Source organism: Talpa europaea, assembly GCF_964194135.1.
Source record: "Talpa europaea genome assembly, chromosome: 2".
Taxonomy (NCBI): Eukaryota; Metazoa; Chordata; class Mammalia; order Eulipotyphla; family Talpidae; genus Talpa; species Talpa europaea.
In genome coordinates this window covers 66,369,867-66,390,947 of record NC_140068.1, presented here as the reverse complement: position 1 = coordinate 66,390,947, position 21,081 = coordinate 66,369,867, and the positions used below count along the sequence as shown (strand labels likewise).

The window sequence follows — 21,081 nt, the reverse complement described above, 5'->3', positions numbered from 1 at the left end:
GGAGAAGCCGAAAGAGAAGCCGAGAAAGAAGCAGCAGAAGCCGAGAGAAGGCTGGAGAGCCCAGATAGAATGAAGACCTGCTGGGGGCTGGGAGGCCTGCCAGCCTCCCGGCCCCCCAGCACCCCTGCCTGCCATGTACCTGGTCATCCCAGTAAAAGACCTGCAGAAACCACTGAGGGGGCCTCCCCAGTGGCGCAGCGGTTGAGCGCTGGGTTGCGAAGCTGCCCGCAGCCTCTGCAGCGCCGGTTCAATCCCCAGCCACCAGAGGAGGGTCCCACATGGCACGCAGACCTCTCCTGCTGTGCCCGCTGTACTTCGGTCCTTCTGCCTGCTCTGCTCCCCACTCTGGCTCTGGTGAATTCTTTCACCCTCCCGTGCTTCTGACTGTACCCAGTGCTTGTATAAATAAATAAATAAATCTTTTAAAAAAAAACAACATAAAACCACTGAGGACTCTGACTCCTCCTTTACCAGGTCTGCATGGGATCAGAAAACCTGCACTGTGTCCGTTCCTGCCTTTACACCTCCCCATCTAAAATGGCTTTCTGTTCAACTCTTATTTTGACAGTAACAATATTCTTAGGACAGCTGCTTAACTTACTATGCAACTCAGAACTCAATACTTTATTAAAAGGAAATGCTGTTATAAATTAACAATGGGACAATAGGGAAACACTTCTATTTCTGTACTGCTCTGGTGTTGTGCTCTACTGCAGTGACTACTGTAGGAAGGAGAAGAGGAGTGTATGCTGGGTCCCTATCTAAAAGTAAATAATGGCTGGCAGGGGTCAACAAGATGGGAGAAGAGTGTTGATTACCTGCAGCTGAAGTAGATGTGTTTCTGTGAGTTGTGCTATTTACATGTTAACTTTAAAAAATATGTTAACTGTTTTTTATTTCCAAAGTTATTCATGTTACTTTTATTCCTTTGAAACAGGTATACTGGATAGCTCCCTTCAAAAATGGAAGATGGAAAGCCCGTTTGGGCTTCTCATCCTACAGATGGATTTCAGATGGGCAATATTGTGGATATTGGCCCTGACAGCTTAACAATTGAACCATTGAATCAAAAAGGCAAGGTAAGTTTTGCAGAAAGATGTCAAAATTTGCTTTCTTTTTATTGGTATCTCCTTTCTTAATGAAGTAGATATCTCTAACATATTTTATGGAAAAGTAGTTTTCTGGTAAGTGAATCTTAATTTTCTGCCGAGTGATTTGATTAAATAAGTATATGTCCTTGGGAAAAAATGATGTCCTGTGATAAAATGAGACTATTTAGGGAGCCTTTCATGATCACATTCTTAAGAGGAAGTAACTATATGATAAAATATAAACATATAACATTTTTATTCCTTATACTTTTACTGAAGTTATTAATGTTTATGATACTCAACTGTTGCATTGGCAGTACCACACTGATACATGGAGTTGTGGAGCAGGCTACGCCATGCAGGATGCTGCTAGAAAAGCAAGATCCTGGCCTTTTAATTCTTAATCATACATCATCCTACTCCTATTATGTGGAGTAGGAGGACAAAGAGAAAAAGATGGGTGAAACTAAAATGTGTTTATGTCATCTAGGGCTTCAGGGGGACATGAGTTTGCTGACCAGATAATTCTTACCTGCTTGATGACCAAGTGTTGTAATTGAAACCATACTCCAGGCCCCCGGCCATGGTTCCAATCTTATCAACAAGGCATTCCACTGATCTGCTTCTGGGGTCCCTTGTTATTCATCAGTCAATCACTCCCCGTGGGCAGGCGTTCCTGGTCATACCTTGTGATGCATACCTTTCCCAGGGTGATTGAGATTTCTGCTCTTGATTGATTAGAAAGGCACCTTGTAAGGTTGAGCTTCTATAACTGATTGACTGGGCAGTTCTGACCTTACATAGGAATGCAGAACTACGGGTAACAAAAATAGTGGCTAAACAGGCTGCTTAAGTCTTGCAGACCCACACTCAACATATTACAAAGTGAAAATATGAAAAGTGAATGGAATTAGTTACCAAATTTTGATTTTTGTGCTAGTTTCTGGATAATTCTTTTTAAAAAAGCTTTATTTCCATAAATTTATTAGCATGGGATTGGAGTAAATATATTTCTATTAGTAAAGATACTAATATCTTTCAATTTTTTTCTTATGATATAGTTTTTAAAGCATTAAGTTATACTTTAATATTGTACACAGATTATCTGTTTCCTTTTACATACATGTAAAACAGATCTACATATAGACAGTTTTATAAAATGTGGGTTTTGGGGTAAAAATGACCTGGAGTTTTTTCAGTCTTTATGGGGATTATAAAAGTCTGTTTTTGTGTAAGGTCTTCACAATTTTCAATTTAATAAATATTCCTGCTAAACAGCTTTTGTGACTAAATTAAATTTGTTGAGGTCATTTCTGTTTACTTTAGACTGTGAATGTTCATGAATTATTTATATTCTACTGATACATGGTTAACTAATGCCATATGACTGCCATCCTTCTGGGAACCTTAGAAAAACAAGGTGAATCTCTCATGAGGTCTTTTCACAGAGAAAACTATTCTGTTACTGTAAACAACCCAGGAACCTAAATGCATAATATATAATGTGCCATGTTAGAGGAGGCCAGTTAAAGGAACCCTCAGAAAATAAAAGTCGAAGTGTTTCTAGTTTTTCCTCTTATTAACAAACTCCTATCTGTTCTTACAGTGATATATGTTAAAAAATATGGAAAAAAATTTAAAATAACATGCTTAGTTATTTTTATGTATTTGAAGTTGGGGAGGAAAAATTTTCCTGTACACCTTTGGGTCTCTGGCTATGTCTAAGAATTAAACTGACATAATTCAGATTCACAGTAGAAAAGCATACACCCTGTTAAATTTTTGTGTATAATCGAAAGCCCTTAGAGGAGAATGATGACCCAAAGTGCAATGGGAACAGATTACTTTTATACCGTTTAGACAAAGAAGCAATATATTTGTGAATAATTGATAAAACCAAAGGGTTTGAGCTAGGGGCAGTAAATTATGGAGAATTAGTTTGGGAAAATAGGATTAGTTTTAACAAGGTCTGTTGGTACATATTTCTCTCCACCTCATTCCCTTTCTCTGGTGACAATACTGAATGTCTTCCTTCTTCCTAATACGGGAAGGGCACATTTCACATGGGAGATTTTCCATTACTTTTAGGAATAAAAAAGAAGTTCAGAGCAGTTCTTAAACCTGCTGTTTCTCAAGTGCCTTTTTCTTTTTTTTCCTTCTGACCTTATTTCACTGAGCATAATCCTTTCTAGCTCCATTCATGTTGCTGTGAATGGCATGAGTTTATCTTTTTGATTGCTGAGTAGTATTCCATTGTGTATATATACCACATCTTCTTGTGGATCTGTAGATAATTCTGTAGCTAAAGTCTGAGTTTTTTCCCACAAAATTCTTGTTTTTGAGAATTAGTTTCTCAGGAATTGCTTTTAATCTTAATTTTCCCTCTCTCCCTTTCTGTGTGGGGTCTTTATAAATTGTAGTGTCATAATAACCACATGGTTAAAATGAGCCATTGCATTAGGTATGTATGTAATATGTGTGTGTATATATATAAGAAATAAATTTTACATGTCAACAAGTATGTGTGTTGTGTGTGTACATATTCATAAATGAAACAGTCTTACCAATTGTGTGGATATTTTGTAATATATATATTTTTTTAATATTAAATTTTATTTTTATATTCCCCCATACAACTGCAAATGCCCCATTCTGACCCTAATCCTTCCCCTCCCGCCCCCCACCCCCCAAAAAGTGTCTCTGGTTCATAGTTTTTTGTTGATTTTGATTTTCACTTTCTTATATTCATTTTCCTGGTCCCTTATTTAAGTTTTCTAGATTCCTGCTATGAGTGAGACCATCTGGTATTTTTCTTTTTCTTTTTGGCTTATTTCGCTGAGCATGATCCCTTCCAGCGCCATCCATGTTGCTGCAAATTGCATGTGTTTATCTTTTTTGAATGCTGAGTAATATTCCATGGTATATATGTACCACATCTTCTTGATCCAGTCATCTATTTTTGGGCATTTGGGTTGTTTCCAAAGCTTAGCTATTGTAAACAGTGCTGCTATAAACATAGGGGTGCAGGTGCTCTTTGGAATTGATGTTTCTGTGTCCTTTGGGTAAATACCTAGGAGTGGAATTGCTGGATCATATGGAAGCTCTATGTTTAGTAGGTCCAGAAATCTCCACACAGCTCTCCATAGTGGTTGGACCAGTTTGCACTCCCACCAACAGTGCAGAAGAGTTCCTTTTTCTCCACACCCTCGCCAACATTTGTTGTTGCTAGTTTTTTTAATATGTGCCAATCTCACTGGTGTGAGATGGTATCTCATGGTAGTTTTGATTTGCATTTCCCTGATTACAAGTGATGTTGAACATTTTTTCATATGTCTGTTGGCCATTTGCATTTCCTCATCAGAGAAGTTTCTTTTTAGCTCTTCTGCCCATTTTTTGACTGGATTATTTTCATTGTTGTTGCTGAGTCTCATCAGCTCTTTGCAGATTTTTGTGATCAGTCCTTTATCATTAGTGTTGGGTGCAAAAATGTTCTCCCAGTTGGTGGGGTTTCTCTTTGTTTTTGTTATTGTCTCTTTTGCTGTGCAGAAGCTCTTTAATTTGATGTAGTCCCAGCTGTTTATCTTTGCCTTCACTATCACTGCTTTGGGTGATGTGTCTGTAAAGATGTCTTTGACGTGCAAATCCCGTAGTGTTTCGCCTATATTTCCTTCTATGTATTTTATGGTTTCAGGTCTTATGTCTAGTTCTTTAATCCATTTTGAGTTGATTTTTGTGTATGGTGTGAGGTAGTGGTCCAGCTTCATTCTTTTGCATGTAGCGACCCAGTTTTCCCAGCACCATTTATTGAACAAACTTTCTTTGCTCCAATGCATAGTCTTTGCTCCTTTGTCAAAGATTAGTTGACCATAAATCTGTGGGTTTATTTCTGGATTTTCTATTCGATTCCATTGGTCTGTATGTCTGTTCTTGTTCCAATACCATGCAGTTTTGATGATTATGGCTTTGTAATATAGTTTGAAGTCTGGGAGTGTGATGCCTCCATTTCCTTCTTTTTTTTTTCAGTAGAGCTTTGGCTATTCGGGGTTTTTTGTGATTCCATATGAATTTCATCAATAATTGTTCTATTTCTTTGAAGAATGCCATTGAGATTTTGATTGGAATAGCATTGAATCTGTATATTGCTTTTGGTAGGATGGCCATTTTAATAATGTTTATACTTCCAATCCATGAGCAGGGGATGTCTTTCCATTTCTTTGTGTCTTCTTCTATTTCTTTTAACAGTGTTTTATAGTTTTCTTTGTATAGGTCCTTTACCTCTTTTGTTAGATTTATTCCCAAATATTTGATTTTTTTTGTTTTGATAATAAAAGGGGTGGTTTTTTTGATTTCTTCTTCTTCAGATTTATTGTTTGTGTATAGGAAGGCTACTGACTTTTGCGTGTTGATTTTGCATCCTGCCACTTTACTGAATTGATTGATGAGTTGAATTAGTTTTTCTGTGGAGATTTTGGGGTTCTCTATGTATATTATCATATCATCTGCAAATAGTGATAGTTTGACTTCTTCTTTTCCTATTTGGATTCCTTGGATGTCTTTCTCTTGTCTTATTGCCCTGGCTAGGACTTCCAGTATTATATGGAAAAGCAGTGGTGAGAGTGGACATCCTTGTCTTGTTCCAGATCTTAATGGAATTGCTTTCAGCTTTTCACCATTGAGAATGATACTGGCTGTTGGCTTGTCATAGATGGCCTTTATGATGTTGAGGTATGTTCCTTGTATCCCAAGAATTTCAAGAGCTTTTATCATGAATGGGTGTTGCACTTTGTCGAAAGCTTTCTCAGCATCTATTGATATTATCATATGGTTTTTATATTTCTTTTTGTTGATGTGTTGGATAACGTTGATTGATTTTCGGATGTTAAACCATCCTTGTGCCCCTGGAATGAATCCAACTTGGTGGTGGTGAATTATCTTATGGATACATTGTTGGATTCTGATAGCTAAAATTTTATTGAGGATTTTTGCATCAGTGTTCATTAGGGAGATTGGCCTATAGTTTTCCTTTTTTGTGTTGTCCTTATTCGGTTTTGGTATTATATTGGCTTCATAGAACGTGTTTGGTATTGTCCCTTCCTTCTCAATTTTTTGGAAGAGTTTGTGAAGGATAGGCACTAATTCGTCTCTGAATGTTTGGTAGAATTCATTTGTAAATCCATCAGGTCCTGGGCTTTTGTTTTTGGGGAGGTTTTTAATTACCATTTCAATTTCGCTGCTTGTAATTGGTCTGTTTAGGTGTTCTATTTCTTCTTTATCTAGCTTTGGGTGATTGTAGAGTTGTAGGAATTTGTCCATCTCCTCTAGATTGTTGAACTTGTTTCCATATAACTGTTCATAGTAGTTACTGATTATTCTTTTGATTTCTGCTGTGTCCGTTGTGATTTCTCCTCTTTTATTTATGATCCTGTGTATTTGTGCTTTCTCCCTTTTTTCCTTTGTGAGCCTGGCTAGGGGTTTGTCTATTTTATTGATTTTTTCAAAGAACCAGCTCTTGGTTTCATTGATCTTTTGGATTGTTTTTTTAGTTTCAATTTCATTTATTTCTGCTTTGGTTTTTATTATTTCTTTTCTTCTACTGGTTTTGGGGTTTTTTTGTTGTTCTTTTTCTAGATCTTTGAGCTTCGAGATTAGGTTGTTTCTTTGAGTTCTTTCTTGTTTTTTGATGTGAGCTTCTATTGCTATATATTTTCCTCTTATTACTGCTTTTGCTGCATCCCATACATTTAGGATATTGGTGTCCTCCTTGTCATTCAATTCAAAGAATTTTTTAATTTCTTCTTTGATCTCCTCATTAGTCCAGTGGTCTTCCAGTAGTGTGGCTTTTAATCTCCATGAGGTAGGATAGTTCCTTGCCTTCTTTTTATGATTTATTTCTAGTTTGATGCCTTCGTGGTCAGAAAAGATGGTTGGTATGATTTCAATCTTGGTGTATCTGTTGATGTTTGTCTTGTGCCCCAGTATGTGATCGATCCTGGAGAATGATCTGAGTGCGCTTGAGAAAAATGTGTACTCCATTTTTTTTGGGTTTAGTGTTCTATAGATGTCTGTTAGGCCCAAATGCCCTAGGTCCTTATTTAGAGCTTTAGTTTCTTTACTTATTTTTTGTCTTGTTGATCTATCCATTGTTGATAGTGGTGTGTTGAAGTCTCCCACTACGTATGTGTTTTCTCTGATGTCTGTTTTCAGAGAGGACAACAGTTGTCTGATATATTTTGGTGCTCCTTCGTTTGGTGAGTATATGTTAATGAGTGTTATTTCTTCTTGAAGTATTGTCCCCTTGATCATAATGTAGTGACCATTGGGGTCTCTTTTTATCTTTTTGAGTTTGAAATCTGTTTTATCTGATATAAGTATAGCTGTTCCTGCTTTCTTTTTTGGCCCATTTGCTTGTAGGATTGTTTTCCATCCTTTGACTTTGAGCCTATTTTTATCTTTTGTAGCTAAATGTGTTTCCTGGAGACAGCAAAAGGTTGGGTTTTGTTTCTTAATCCAGGCTGCAACTCTGTGTCTTTTTATTGAAGAGTTTAGTCCATTTACATTTAGAGTTAATATTGATATGTTAGCATCTGTATTTGCCATTATGTTTGTCTTTCCTTTGATTTTATTCTTTTAATAACTTTTTTTTTTTTTTTGGTCTTCTTTCGTTGTTATTCATCCCTCTGAGGTTCTGGCTTTAGGATTCCTTGTAGTATTTTTTGGAGTGGGGGTTTATTCGTAATGAAATTCCGGAGTTTCTCTTTGTCTGGGAAGCTCCATATTCTTTCTTCATGGAGGAAAGAGAGCTTTGCGGGATAGAGTATTTTTGGTTGGCATCTGTTTTCTTGGAGTCTGTTGACTATGTCCCTCCATTCTCTCCTTGCCCGTAGTGTTTCTTCAGAGAAGTCTGATGTCAGCCTGATTGGTTTTCCTTTGAATGTTATCTGTTTCTTCCCTCTTGTCAGCGTCATTATTTTTTCCTTGTCCTGGATTCTTGGGAGCTTTACTATTATGTGTCTTGCTGTGTTTTTCCTTTCGTCGTGGAAGTTTGGTGTTCTTCTTGCTTCTTGTATATCAATTTTCAGCTCCTTCTTCGCATTTGGGAAGTTCTCTTCAATTATCTCCTGGAATATTTTCTCTGTTCCTACATCTCTCTCCTCTCCTTCTGGAATTCCTATAACTCTTATATTTCCTTTCCTCATGGAGTCAGATAGTTCGCGAAGTCTTTCTTCATTCTTTTTCCTTCGTACTTCTCTTTCCTTTTCTGTTTTGGTTCTTTTTATTTCTGTGTCTTCAAGAGAACTTATTCGTTCTTCCATTTCATCTATTCTGCTTTCCTTGCTTTTCCCGGAGTTCTTTAGTTCCTCCATTAATTCTTTGATCTCCTGCATTTCTTTTACTTCCCTCTTTAGGGACTCAATTTCATTCTTCTGACCATTGTTTTCCCTCTTTAGGGACTCAATTTCCTTCTTCTGATCTATCACTTTTTTAATCATGGCAATTTTAAATTCTCTTTCTGGAAGGCTCAGAAGTTCTTCCAAGTTGCTGTCGTTGCAATCTGGGGAGTGGTTTTCTTTTTGTGGTGTGCTTCTTTCCTGAGGAGTTGTTAGGTTTCGTGTGGTTCTTCTACTCCCTACTGTCTGTTTTCTAATTTGTCGTATGTGTTGGGACACTGTGTTGCTCGGACTGACTGGCATCTTGGGTGAACTTCTCCGCTCCCCTCTGGCTCTTCCAGGAGCCATCTCTGTCTTCGGGGGGAGCTTTCTGCTGGTTTTAGGCAGTTTTTACTGAAGAAATGTCCCTGTTCTCAAATGGCGAAGCGGGATGCAGTCCCTGCGCCTCCGGTTTCAGGCACACTCTTCTGTGCACCCGGTCTGCCCCGGACGTGGGTGCCTGCTCCCTCTGTGGGCTCAGACTGCTGGTCAGAAGGGGCCTGGCGTGGAATAACTTCCCGGCTGGCCACTGGGTCCTCCAGAAGCCTTCTGCCCTTTTCAAGCAGTCTTAAGAAATTTCCTGTTCTATGGAGTGTTAGTGACTTTTTTTTCCTGGTCGCTAGGTGGCGCCAGAGATCTCGCCTGTTGTCCTTGGGGGGCTGTTTTTCGCCTCCCCCAACCCCGTGGGACAGGAAACAGAGCAGGAATGGTAGGGTACACCTCAACAGCTTTGGGGTGCTGTGTCTGCCTTGTGCCCCACCATCGTGGAGAACCCACGCCCCGAATTTTCGTGCCCCGGGTCTCAGTTCAAAGCCCTCAGTTCCAGGACGCGGGCTGTAGCCCAGTTCAGTGGCGCGGGAATGGCGCCTTTTGCACCCCGCTCCCGTGCCTGGGCGCCTGGTTCCTGCTTACTCAGGGAGGGACCTTCACCTCAGTGAGGACCTCCGCGCGTCTCCCCGCAAGCCTAGGTCGCAGGCGCGGGGACCTGGGCAGCAGTGATCTGCACTTGCTTTTCAAGTGCGCCCAGCGCGCAGCTTTTCCGCGCAAGCTTACCGGCAGCCCGGGCTGTGTGCGCGTCTCCTGGGGTCTTTGTTCTTCTCTAATGGCGCCTGGAGCCGTTTGCTCACCGCCGTGGCGAATCCTGCAGGGTTCGCCTCAGCTCCCGTTCACGGGGTGTGGTGGCTGCAATAGTTCCTTTCCACTCACAGTCCCGCTTGCTGAGTCGTTTGTTCTTGTTGGTCGTTTTTGTTTGTTGTTTTCCTCCTCTCTGCTGGTTGGAGAGTGCCGCCTCTGTGGGCGGGGGAGGGGAGCAGGGTTCTGCGCTTCCCTCCCTTCTAGTCCTCTTTTATGGCCACTTTCTTCTTCGGGTAGTTTGCTGGAGTCACCCGTTTATCTTCCGTGTCCCAGTTCTCACTGGGACCTGCCGCTTTTCCTCCCTATTAACTTTTTTTTAATGGGAGATCTTACTCGCAGCGTCTCCTCGCCGCCATGTTGCTCCGCCCCCTCCTTTTGTAATATATTTTATGCTCTTAAAAATATTTGTAAATGTGTATAAACGTACCTCAATAAAAGTAATGCAATTAAAAAATCTGTGTTGAACCTCTAAAATGGTTTCAGTTTCTCTATTTTCAGCAGACTGGCCTTTAGACTAAAGCCCTAAATATGGCATAAGTATCTACATGTTCTTTTCCCTGTTTACTTTGCTGTCTCATCTTTTGTCAACAGAGAGTGTCCCCCTTATTCTCTTGCTATATGCTTATTCTAATGTGTCTGTCGTTCTCTTACATCTTTCCCTTCCACAATGTTTATCAAGCCCTCACCATGATCCGGGTGGTGTTAGGGCTTTGTGTCATTGCTGGAATGGCCTGGAATGGCCTGGAATGTCACTTTGCTTACCAAATACCTATCTGTCAAGACTGACTGAGGTCACCTTCTCTATGAAGTTTTCCCACAGATACTCAATCTTTCCTTTCTCCTCCCATGCAATGGAGTTTACTATTGATTACTTCTTCCTTTGAGGGTGGTATAAAATTTTAGCCTCCTGTACTACTTTATTAAAGATATTTGGTTACATTTTTCTCTTCCATTTACTAGACCGTAATCTTCTCAGTTGCAGGGACTGTTTGTTTTGTCATTGGAGCTTGATGTACTGTGTTTGATGTATGGTAGATTTAAAGTAAGGCAATCAGTGTGCTTTGTTATGTGATCTTTTGGTAAGAGAATAAAAGCCTCTACCTTCTAGGAGAAAACAATTGCTTTAAATGAAGGAGGTTTTCTCTTTCTCACTGAGTAGGTGGTAAAGGGGGGAAGGTGAAGGCTGGTGATAATTTAGGGGATGAAGAAGATTTGCTGCTGACTTTTTCACCTTGCTCTTAATCTTGCCATTGTAGGAACTCTCTGTCCTCCATGTTTCTCCCCACCCCCTTCTCTACTCACCCCTATTAGCCTACCTTCTGGGACCCTTTTTTATTTCACATGCCTGCTACAGGGATAGAATTAACTCCTGGGTTCTGGGGAGTCCTTACCCATGTGACCACAGGTATGTGGCACATAGATCTATGACATTAACAGGTATTTGCTGAATTATTTCCTACAATCATTGTTATAGATTGTGGATTATTTAACATTATCATTAATATACTTAATGTACATTTTAGATTAGTTTGCATTTAGTGATATGTTTTCTAAACATTTCCACATTTATAACATTAAGGACATAGATGCTAGGTTCCAAATAGTCAACTTCCTGAGTTTTTAGGGCATAACAACTTTCCCAACTTTGAAGTGCAGTTGTACCAGCAGCTTGAGTTTTACTCTATAAACTATAGCAGTTACTTTCTCCTATATTTTTGCATAGACCTACAAATACTATTTTAACACAACTAAACAATTTTCTATTTTAGAGTTTTGTTTTTTATGGATGGAAACTTCAACTAGAAAGTAACTAACTAATTGTTTGAAGAACATAAACTTGTAGATAATTGTTAGGATGGCATGGGTAAAATTTAATTCTCTTTGGATGTAATATGAGATCATTTCTTCTCTCTTACAAGATACTATCTTAATTCTAGAATTTCTACCACAGGTTTTAAGTGATATAATAAGTACACGTGTATTCATGGATACCTGTATTTTTGTGAACCAAAAAGTTTTGGATGCTGTTTACAATTCTATGCATTTCTGTACAGGAATTTTTGTTTAATGTGTTATATTCAAACAATGGCATTAAGTGTATAGTATTCTTTTCTGTTGCTATATTGATTGAATGTTAATTTTTCCTTTTTTAAAACAAAGTTGCTGCATGCAAACATTAAACTTTTTATTTTTTAAAAAGGCTAAGTAGCATACCTATGTGTTAATATACTTCTTGTTTTGTCCTAGTCTAAGTATTAGAACATAGGATCTTTTGTATTGACTCCCATTTTGGTTTCATGCTCATGCTAATAGTGAATGGTATATTTGGGTAAAATTATTATCTTGTTTTTGGCTTACTGGCTTGTTAAATTATAGGATCTTTTATTTTAATGAAGAGCATATTGTTGCACTTACGTATGCAACCAATTAAACTTTTTTTTTCTCACTTATTTATAAGTCTCTAATGAGATTTTTTTTTGTTTGTTAGACATTTTTGGCTCTCATAAACCAAGTGTTTCCTGCAGAAGAGGACAGTAAAAAAGATGTGGAAGATAACTGTAAGTATCAGAAAAAAGATTGTTCTCACCAAGAAAAGGAAACTGTCTCACAAAAATAGTTCTAGTGTCATACACATTATGAAATTACCCCCTTATCCATTTCTGCCATGCCTCCTGCTTCCTCTCTGGTAACCGCCATATTTTTCACGGCGTGTAAGAGTTGATTTTGTTGTGCTGAGTTATTTTAAACCTCATCTAGAATCAGATGATTTTTATAGTAGTATTTGTGTTTTAATAATTTGGAAATTGAATTGAGAGGAGACATTTATTGTCAGTGTGCGGAGGAAGCAACCATTAAAATAGTACTGTACAATATGTACTAATTGAAAATTTGATTCAGAAAATTAAAGTGTAACTATTTTAGTTTATTTGGTGAAAAAAATTATCCAGTGAATAGGCCGTCTATTAATTTCTTTTTCAAGCTTAAGCAGTAATTGTATTTGGCAGTATTTAAGAATTGTGTCCAGAAAGAGATTGAGAAAAAATTAGGCGGCACTCCCTTCCTTTTCAAAATTGCTGGAGGATTTGTCTGATGGGAAAATGCTTTTTTTTTTTTTTTTAACAGCAATCTGTCCAACAACAATATAAAAAGGAATGAAATTCTACCATATCCAAAATAAGAGAGAAAATTCTTTTCTGTGGAAACTTGCTAGGGCATTCAGAACTAAGGAATTAATCCTTTTCTATAGTCAAAATTTTTTTTGTTTATGTAGCCTCATATAGCTAAAATAATAAATGATTTTGAGTATTTTTAATCACTTTTTAAATATTTTAAAATATTTTCTTTCTGGTTATTTCATCTGATGCTCTTGTCCAACCTTTTAATTTTTCCAGCCTTGGTGTGGATTTGTTGCCTCTTTGCCAGGGAGACAGCAACATTAACTGTGTGGATGTTAATTTATCCTTATCACATAGTAGCATGGCCCTACCAGAAGTCCCTTTCCTGAAACCACATGATTAACATAGCATTAGTTGTTGAGTTTAGAGTGTAGGTTATACAGCTAAAGTGGTTTCATCACTTATAGTTGTTTTGATTTAAGGCTTGACATTATAACACTATTCTCTGTCAAATGTATCTTTAGCATTGTTTCTGAGCGTCTCTCATGCATAATTCTAAAATCCTTTCCTGTTCTCTGTATCACGGTAATAATGTGATCATTAAAAACTTGATGTCTGTGAAAGGAGAGACATGAGTTACAATTTGATAGTGCCCTAAAAATTGCAAATTTATTATCTATTTTGCAGCTCTAGGTTTTCTATGCAAGTATTAAAAAGGTTTCATATGTGGAGATCACTATTTAATTTTGCCTTTCACTTTTTGCCTGAGGTGAACTGGCTGCATTGTCTAAGTGTAAAGCATGGACAGTCTTGTTGAGATAGGCATAGCAAGAGAATTTTGTTTGACAGAATTGGTTAGGAGTTGAATTGTGTGTTAGGCATACATGTAGTGTAGACCTGTAAACAACTTTGATGAGTGAACCAACCAACAAATAAGCGAAAGAATCAGGCAGATCCTATCCTCAATAATCTGGGTTTTGTATTTAACACCAGGCATACAATTTTCTTTTTGTTGTTGATTAAAATTTTTTATTTTCTTACATTGTTCATTTTTGTACAATACTTGATTTCTCCCCTCAGGTGTAGTCCCCATAAGTCACCCACCACCACATCACTTATGAACCATCACCATAGTCCATTGTGTTCTTCCCTCCCTGTTTTAACCCCTTTCTTCTGTGTGCCTTAGGTCTATAGTTTACCTGCAAGTTTTGTCTTTTTTTTTTGATCCTTTGGTTCTCCTATATTCCTCCTATGAGTGAAACCATCTGATATTTTTCTTTTTCATTATGACTTATTTCATTGAGCATAATCTCTTCTAGCTCCATCTGTGTTGCGATGGATGGCATGAGTTTATCTTTTTGATTGCTGAATAGTATTCTGTTGTATATATATACCACATCTTCTTTATTCAGTCTTGTGTTTAGGGACATTGGGTTGTTCCATATCTTGGCTATTGAAAATAGTGCTGCAATAAACATAGGAGTGCAGGTTTCCTTTTGAATTAATGTTTTGTGTCCTTTGGGTAGATTCCTAGGAGTGGAATCTCTGGGTCATATGGTAGACCCATTTTTAGTAATTTGAGGAACATCCACATTGCTTTCCATAGCAGTTGGACCAGTTTGCATTCCCACCAGCAATGCAAGAGGGTTCCTTTTTCTTCACATCTTCGCCAGCATTTGTTGTTGCCAGTTTATTTTTTATTTTTTATGTATTTTTTTTTTAAAGGGGACAAGGCAAGAGGGTTCCTTTTTCTTCACATCCTCGCCAGCATTTGTTGTTGCCAGTTTATTTTTTATTTTTTATGTATTTTTTTTTAAAGGGGACAATGCGATATAAACTATTTCACAAGGGAATCTTTTTAAAATTAGTTTAATTTTTTTTAAGATTTATTTATTTATACAAGAACTGGGGTACAGTCAGAGGACCAAAGACACTGCTGAGGGGAGCAGCAGATGAGGCAGGAGAGGTCTGCCGCGCCATGTGGGTTTCTCCTTGGCCTGCCTAGAATCGAACCCGCACTGCAGAGGCTGCAGACAGCCTCACATTGCAGCGCTCAACCCCCTGTACCACCCAGGAGGCCCTGTTGCCAGTTTTTTAAATATGAGCCATTCTCACTGGTGTGAGGTGGAATCTCATTGTGGTTTTGATTAGCATTTCTCTGGTTACAAGAGATTCTGAACATTTTTTCATATACCTGTTGGCCATTTGCATTTCCTCTTTGGAGAAGTGTCTTTTTAGCTCTTCTGCCTGTTTTTTGACTGGGTGGTTTGCTTTGTTTTTTTGTTGAGTAGTATAAACTCTATGTAGATCTTTGATATCAATCCCTTATCGGTTATAGGAAGTGCAAATATTTTCCCCAAGTCTATGAGTTGTCTCTTTATTTTGGTTATTGTCTCTTTTGCTGTACAGAAGCTTTTTAGTTTGATGTTTGTTTAACCTTTCCTTCCTTTTATTTTATTTTTTTTTTGCTTCTGGATATGAGTCCTCAAAGATGTTTCTGAGACATACAATTTTATAAACATAACAGACATACAATTTTATAATCATAACACTGGCAGTCTGAGCTAAAGCACTGTAAAGAAAGTACAAAGAAGAAAGTAGGTCTGGTGGTGTTTGTGGTAGTGAAGATGAGAATTATCATTTGTGTGAAACCTTTAAACAGTAAACTAACCTTAAATAATAGGCATATTTTTGCTACCTGGAGGAGGTGGCCAATGTATGATGGCATTTGAGTTTGATAAATAGTCTGCCTGCAAATTATACCATATTGAAGGAAATTATTGAAAATTATATGAAAAGGCCAATGGAATGCAGGTTTTACAAAGCCTTGAATATCAGACTTGAATGTAGACTGTGGTACTTGAGGAGGCGATTCAGTTAGGAGTCTAGTTTAGTTTTATATTAGTTGTTGAGCAGTTTGGATTAGAGAGGAGAGAGACTAAATCAATAGACAATAAAAAGCTACTGTAGTTACAAAAGAGGTAATGAGACCCAAAGGAGGGTTAGAGTAGTAGAAATGGGAAGAAAGGAGAGGCAGTTCAGCGAGTCAGATAATTTCTGAGTGCCTATCATGTGGTACTGGCTTAGAGTAAGGATGGGGAGAGAGATGATCCTACCACTCTCTGTGGTTTGCAGGCTAGATGACTGGAAAAACAATCGTGCTAATTTTGGAAACAGATGTTGGAAAAGTAGAAATGAGGCTCAGTAGATTGGAGGGCTGGGAGAATAAGATATGTCAGTGTAATGTATGCTAAATGTTATTATGTTCTGATATATTAAAAAAAAGATTTCTGGGCCTCCCTGGTGGCACAAAGGGTTAAGCACTGCACTATGAAGCAATCCACAGCCTCTGCAGCACGAGTTTGATCCCTGGCCAGCCAGGGAGCAGCCCACATGGTGAGGCAGACCTCTCCTGACTCGCCCGCTGCTCCCCTCAGCAGTGTATTTCAGTCAGTCTGCCTGTTCTGTTCCCCGCTCTGTCTCTGGTGGGTCCTCTCACCCCCCACATCTCTGGCCTATATCCCAGCTCTCATATGTATAAATAAATCTTTAAAAAAAAGATTTCTACCTGGATTCTGCCACTAATAAGCTGCATATTGTGATTAGAACATATGTAATTTCTCTGTCACTCTTATTTTGTCATATGAGTTATGAGGCACTGATTGAATTATCTGATGGTCCCGTCCTATTCTAAAATTTTATTCTTTGTGCTTTTCTATAAAATACTGAGTGTCAGACTGGACTAGTGTCATCATTTTGTGGTGTCAAAAATGTATCAAACCCAGCCCTATATATGTAGCATATTCCTTCCATTTGAATTATACTCAGCTGTTTAAGCAATCTTCATTGTATACTTGTCTGGTCCTCCCTAGATGGGCTGAACCATTTGGAAATTCGTTGTTTCAAAATAGCACTTTAACACATACATAAACGGATATATTTTAATTGGCATCTAGGATTTACATGTAATTAAATCTAAATCAACAGATGCATTTTAGCTTGGTTCGAAGTGTTCTATTAAGATAGTATTGTATTTTACTTTTTTCTTTGAATAACTAATGATTTATAAACTTTCATGTCTCAGGTTCACTTATGTATTTAAATGAGGCCACTCTCCTCCATAATGTCAAAGTCCGATACAGTAAAGACAGAATTTATGTAAGTATTTTACTATGCTTTAGGGTTTTGTGGGCATAACTATTGTACCTGCTACTGTTTGATCTTGTCAAGCCTGAAATATTCTAAGAAATCATAGTCATCTGAGCCTAATTGATCACTGTGCACTCTATAAGGATGTGAACTCCCCTCTACCCCCATTCATTGCTGAAATTCCAGGTCATGGTACATAGTAGGTACTTAAATATTTGTGTAATGAAGTAATGAATTCAGAGTACCGCCTCATATCTTTCAGACTTAAATATTTTCAATTTGATTATTTTGAAAAAAAAACAACAACAGCAACACTATTTTCAGTTTTGAATTCTTATTTTTGGTGTAATGTTTATAGATGTTTAATTTTCCACACTGTTATGCAAAGAATTGAAGGCAGCATTTTATATATATATGTGTGTATGTGTGTATACACATATATATAAATACACATTATATATATAACTATATATAAATTAAACCCAATTTTAATGAATACATAAATTGAAATTAAATACTTAGATGAAAAATTGTAAATTAGAATAGGGTACAATACAGTACTGGAGGAATTATCAAGTACAATGAACTGCTGATCACAGAACCTATATAGTTGCACATTTCATTAAACCCTAAATAGACACTTTACCTTAAAAATCCAGAATATTAAATAATGAAAGAGAACACTTGTATTGTAAATAGTGTTTACACAAATAATTCAGGTGGCTATTCAACTAGTATGTTTTAATGATAATAATTCAGTGGGCATGCATGAGATTTTATCTGCTCTGACCTAGTTGCAGATTTCTCTGATGGTTGGAGATAAATTACTCTACTGCAGTTCTCCCGTTATGAAGATGGGACTCTTCATTATTTTTAAACGAAGAAGACACATGGTTTCTTTGACACTTCCTAGATCGAATGACAGTTTTAATCTTTTATATCACTATCAATTTGCCTAATTGTACTTATTTAATGCTGACTAAATTACCTTTAGTCTTTGCCATCTGTCCAAGTAATGACAGCTGGGAAATAGGACTAATTTAGTATTTTCCAAAAGAGTTTATATGTTATCTTTTGGTTATTATGTACACGATTGTCTTTGCTTTTCTCTTTTTATTTTTTAAAATCTATTAAATAAAGAATATACTAGGTTGAAATATGACTGTTCTCACTAGAAATTTTAGAAGTAAAACTCACTTAATGAACATCTAATGTGTGCTTAATGCTGTTGATATAATGCATGAAAGTAATACACATTTTTAAAGTTTGTTAAATCAGGTTTCTTTAATCAATAAATGTTGAATTGGATACCACCAGGACACATTATTTTTCAAGTAGAACTAGCTACTATTTTTTTCCTTTTTTAATTTCATTTTTGCATAGAAGAACTGGAGTGTAGGTCATGGGCATGATGGGGGAGAGGATTCACCAGAGACAGAGGGGGGAGCAGAGCAGGCAGGCAGATGTATGAAATACACTGCTAAGAGGGGCAGCGGGCAAGACAGGAGAGGTCTCCTGCACCATATGTGGATTATCTCCCTGGCTGGGCATTGAACTCAGGCCTTAGTTGTGGTAGCACTGAGACTTAGCCCCTAGGCCATCAGGGAGGCCCCCTATTTTTTCCTTTTTTAATTAGTTAATTTTTTATTGAAGTAACATTGGTTTATAACATATATAGGTTTCAGGTGTATAGACTTATCCATCAACATCTATATATATATACTATATTATGACTGTCATCAAAAGTGTAATGTCTGTTGACCCCTGTTAACAATTTACTCACCCCACTTCCCACTATCTGGTAGCAACTGTTTTGTTCTTGCACCACTTCTTTGTGTGTCTTACATCACTTAATGATGGTGGAACAATCTTATTTATATGAGCAAATTTTAAATGTTTTAGTATCTCCTGAAATTTGGAAGTTTTTAAGTTACTTTTACAGAATGATCATACTTTTAAAAAACTAAGATATGTTTTATTTTTATTTGACATGTTTATACAAAAGCTTAAAACCCACAGTTTTCATTATCTTTTTAGTGCTTCCCCTACTGCAGTGCTACTACACTCACTGACTTGCCATTAATGAGTGACGGTTTACCTGAGTATTTTTACGTAAAAAAAACTGTTTTTTCACATTGAGTTTAATGTAAAAGTCTACAAATCTTTGCTTAATTGCATGATTAATAGTAAAAATGATCTATTTGTGAAATTTTCATTTCTTATGTATAATATCTACATCACTCTGGTGAATTGTATTTTTTTTTTTTTTACGCCTATTATTTTTGATCCTTCTTTTCCTAAGATAGGTATGCACTTGAGCAAATGACCTCTGTTAGTGACTGGCATTGTCAGCTTCTGTTTGGAGAACCAGTACTTTCAAAGTTAACTTAAGTCATGATTGGTATATATTTTTCGCAGTTATGCCTTATATATAACTATTACAAAAGCAGCAATACATACATAAACTCATTATTACTATATAATGTATAAGAGTAGGAAGTAATTTGGAGTCAGAGTTTAATGTTTTTATATTTCTCACCAAACTTAGTTATCACTATTCTCCCCCATATTTGAGTAAACAAAAATAGCTAACTCATTTTTAACATTTGAATTGTTTTTTAAAGTCTCTGCTACTTAACTTTTTCCCTGTTAGAATGATCACTATTTGCAATTTTTAATTTTTATCGCATTCCAGAAAACATTTTTGGAAGTATTTTCTGAATTTTGGGATTAAGCAGTCTGAGAGTTGAGTTTCTGCATCATTTCCCTTCCACAACTAGAAGCAGAAAAAGAAAAATATGGTCCTGCATGTCCTGGTTTGAACAGCAAACCACTACTAATTGCTTAACCACAACTCTATCCACAAAGAATTTTATAAACCTTACTGGTACATTTTTCTGGTCTTTTAAAGTGACATTTACATTCCAAACTTAAAAGCAAACTTAAGATGGTCGTTAAACATTTTGCCATCAATATTCTAGACAATGGTTGCCATATGTTGTTTTGCAAAAATCTGGGGTCAAGTAGTGCCACAGAGCTGGTGAATTCTTGGCATTCAGTGATGGGGATAGGTCTAGGGAGCCCTATGAACTATGTAAAACTCTTTAATAGCATCATGAATAAAGTAGTCTAGGTGAAGAATACAAATGACCAAAACTTGGACTACAGGAATAGAATGAAAAGATTTCATATGTAGAGTCCCCAGAAGAAAGGTGGTTGAGATAGAAGTTGAGAGACTCCGCTTTCTGTGATGACTTAGTGGTAATACTGTGAACCTAGGAAAATGTGGAAGGAAAATGTTTTCTTTGAGGCACAGTGAGGTCAAGAGAGATAATTTTGATTTGGACATGCTGAATTTGAGATGCCTATGGGATGAGATTTAAATACTTATTGACTTAGAGAAATATGGATACTGTAGTAATCAGGGAAAGTTTAGGATTAGAAATTTAGATTTGGGAGTCCTACTTAATTTAACGAACTGAAGCTGTTTGCTCTATGTTCTTTCTCCCATGAGCCTTACTTGGTTTTAAAATGAAAATAGTAATTGGAAGTCTTCATGTTCATGCTTTTCGATTTAGACATATGTCGCCAACATTCTGATCGCAGTGAACCCGTACTTTGACATACCTAAAATATATTCTTCAGAAACAATAAAATCATACCAAGGAAAATCTCTTGGGACAATGCCACCCCATGTCTTTGCAATTGGTAAGTAATTTGATTGTATCTTATTTTTTGTTTTTCATTATATTTTAAAAATTTCCCTAGTTTTTATTTTGGGTTAGTAAAATATATCATGAATTGAATATTTTGGGAGGGCTGTATGATTTGAGTATATCCTCAAGTGTCTTCCTTCATAACTTTGAGGCCCAGTCCTACTGTTGTTACCCAGGTTATCACTTGTGAAAGTGTTACTTGAGCTAGATGTGAGCTATAAGAGCAGACTTCTTTCCTGATGTCTTATTTTTATATTAGGATTTTTAATTTAACATATGTTCAATAATTGAAGATGTTACATACTTCATATCTCTGGGCAATTTGTGTGGGAAGATAGCAGTCTCTGTCTTTGCCTTTCTCAGGTTCTGAGAATAAGAGAAATGGAGTTATTTGACATGCACACTCCTCTTAGCACCAGCTCATAAGTTAGTCAACCCTTGTACCCTG

At 37.0% G+C, this 21,081-nt stretch overlaps 1 protein-coding gene across 10 annotated transcripts in view; it reads left to right on the top strand.

Moving 5' to 3' along the window:
• Positions 1-962: 962 nt before the first annotated feature.
• MYO6 (myosin VI) overlaps positions 963-21,081 on the top strand; it is a gene marked incomplete at both ends in the record, with an annotated part of 84,002 nt that continues 63,883 nt past the window's right edge. For all 10 annotated transcript variants that reach the window (XM_084228597.1, XM_084228603.1, XM_084228601.1 and 7 more), the window contains 4 exons: positions 963-1,079; positions 12,141-12,210; positions 16,853-16,926; positions 20,496-20,625. In XM_084228597.1, the coding sequence (XP_084084723.1) occupies positions 963-1,079; positions 12,141-12,210; positions 16,853-16,926; positions 20,496-20,625 (391 nt within the window). The remainder of the gene's footprint in view (positions 1,080-12,140; positions 12,211-16,852; positions 16,927-20,495; positions 20,626-21,081) is intronic.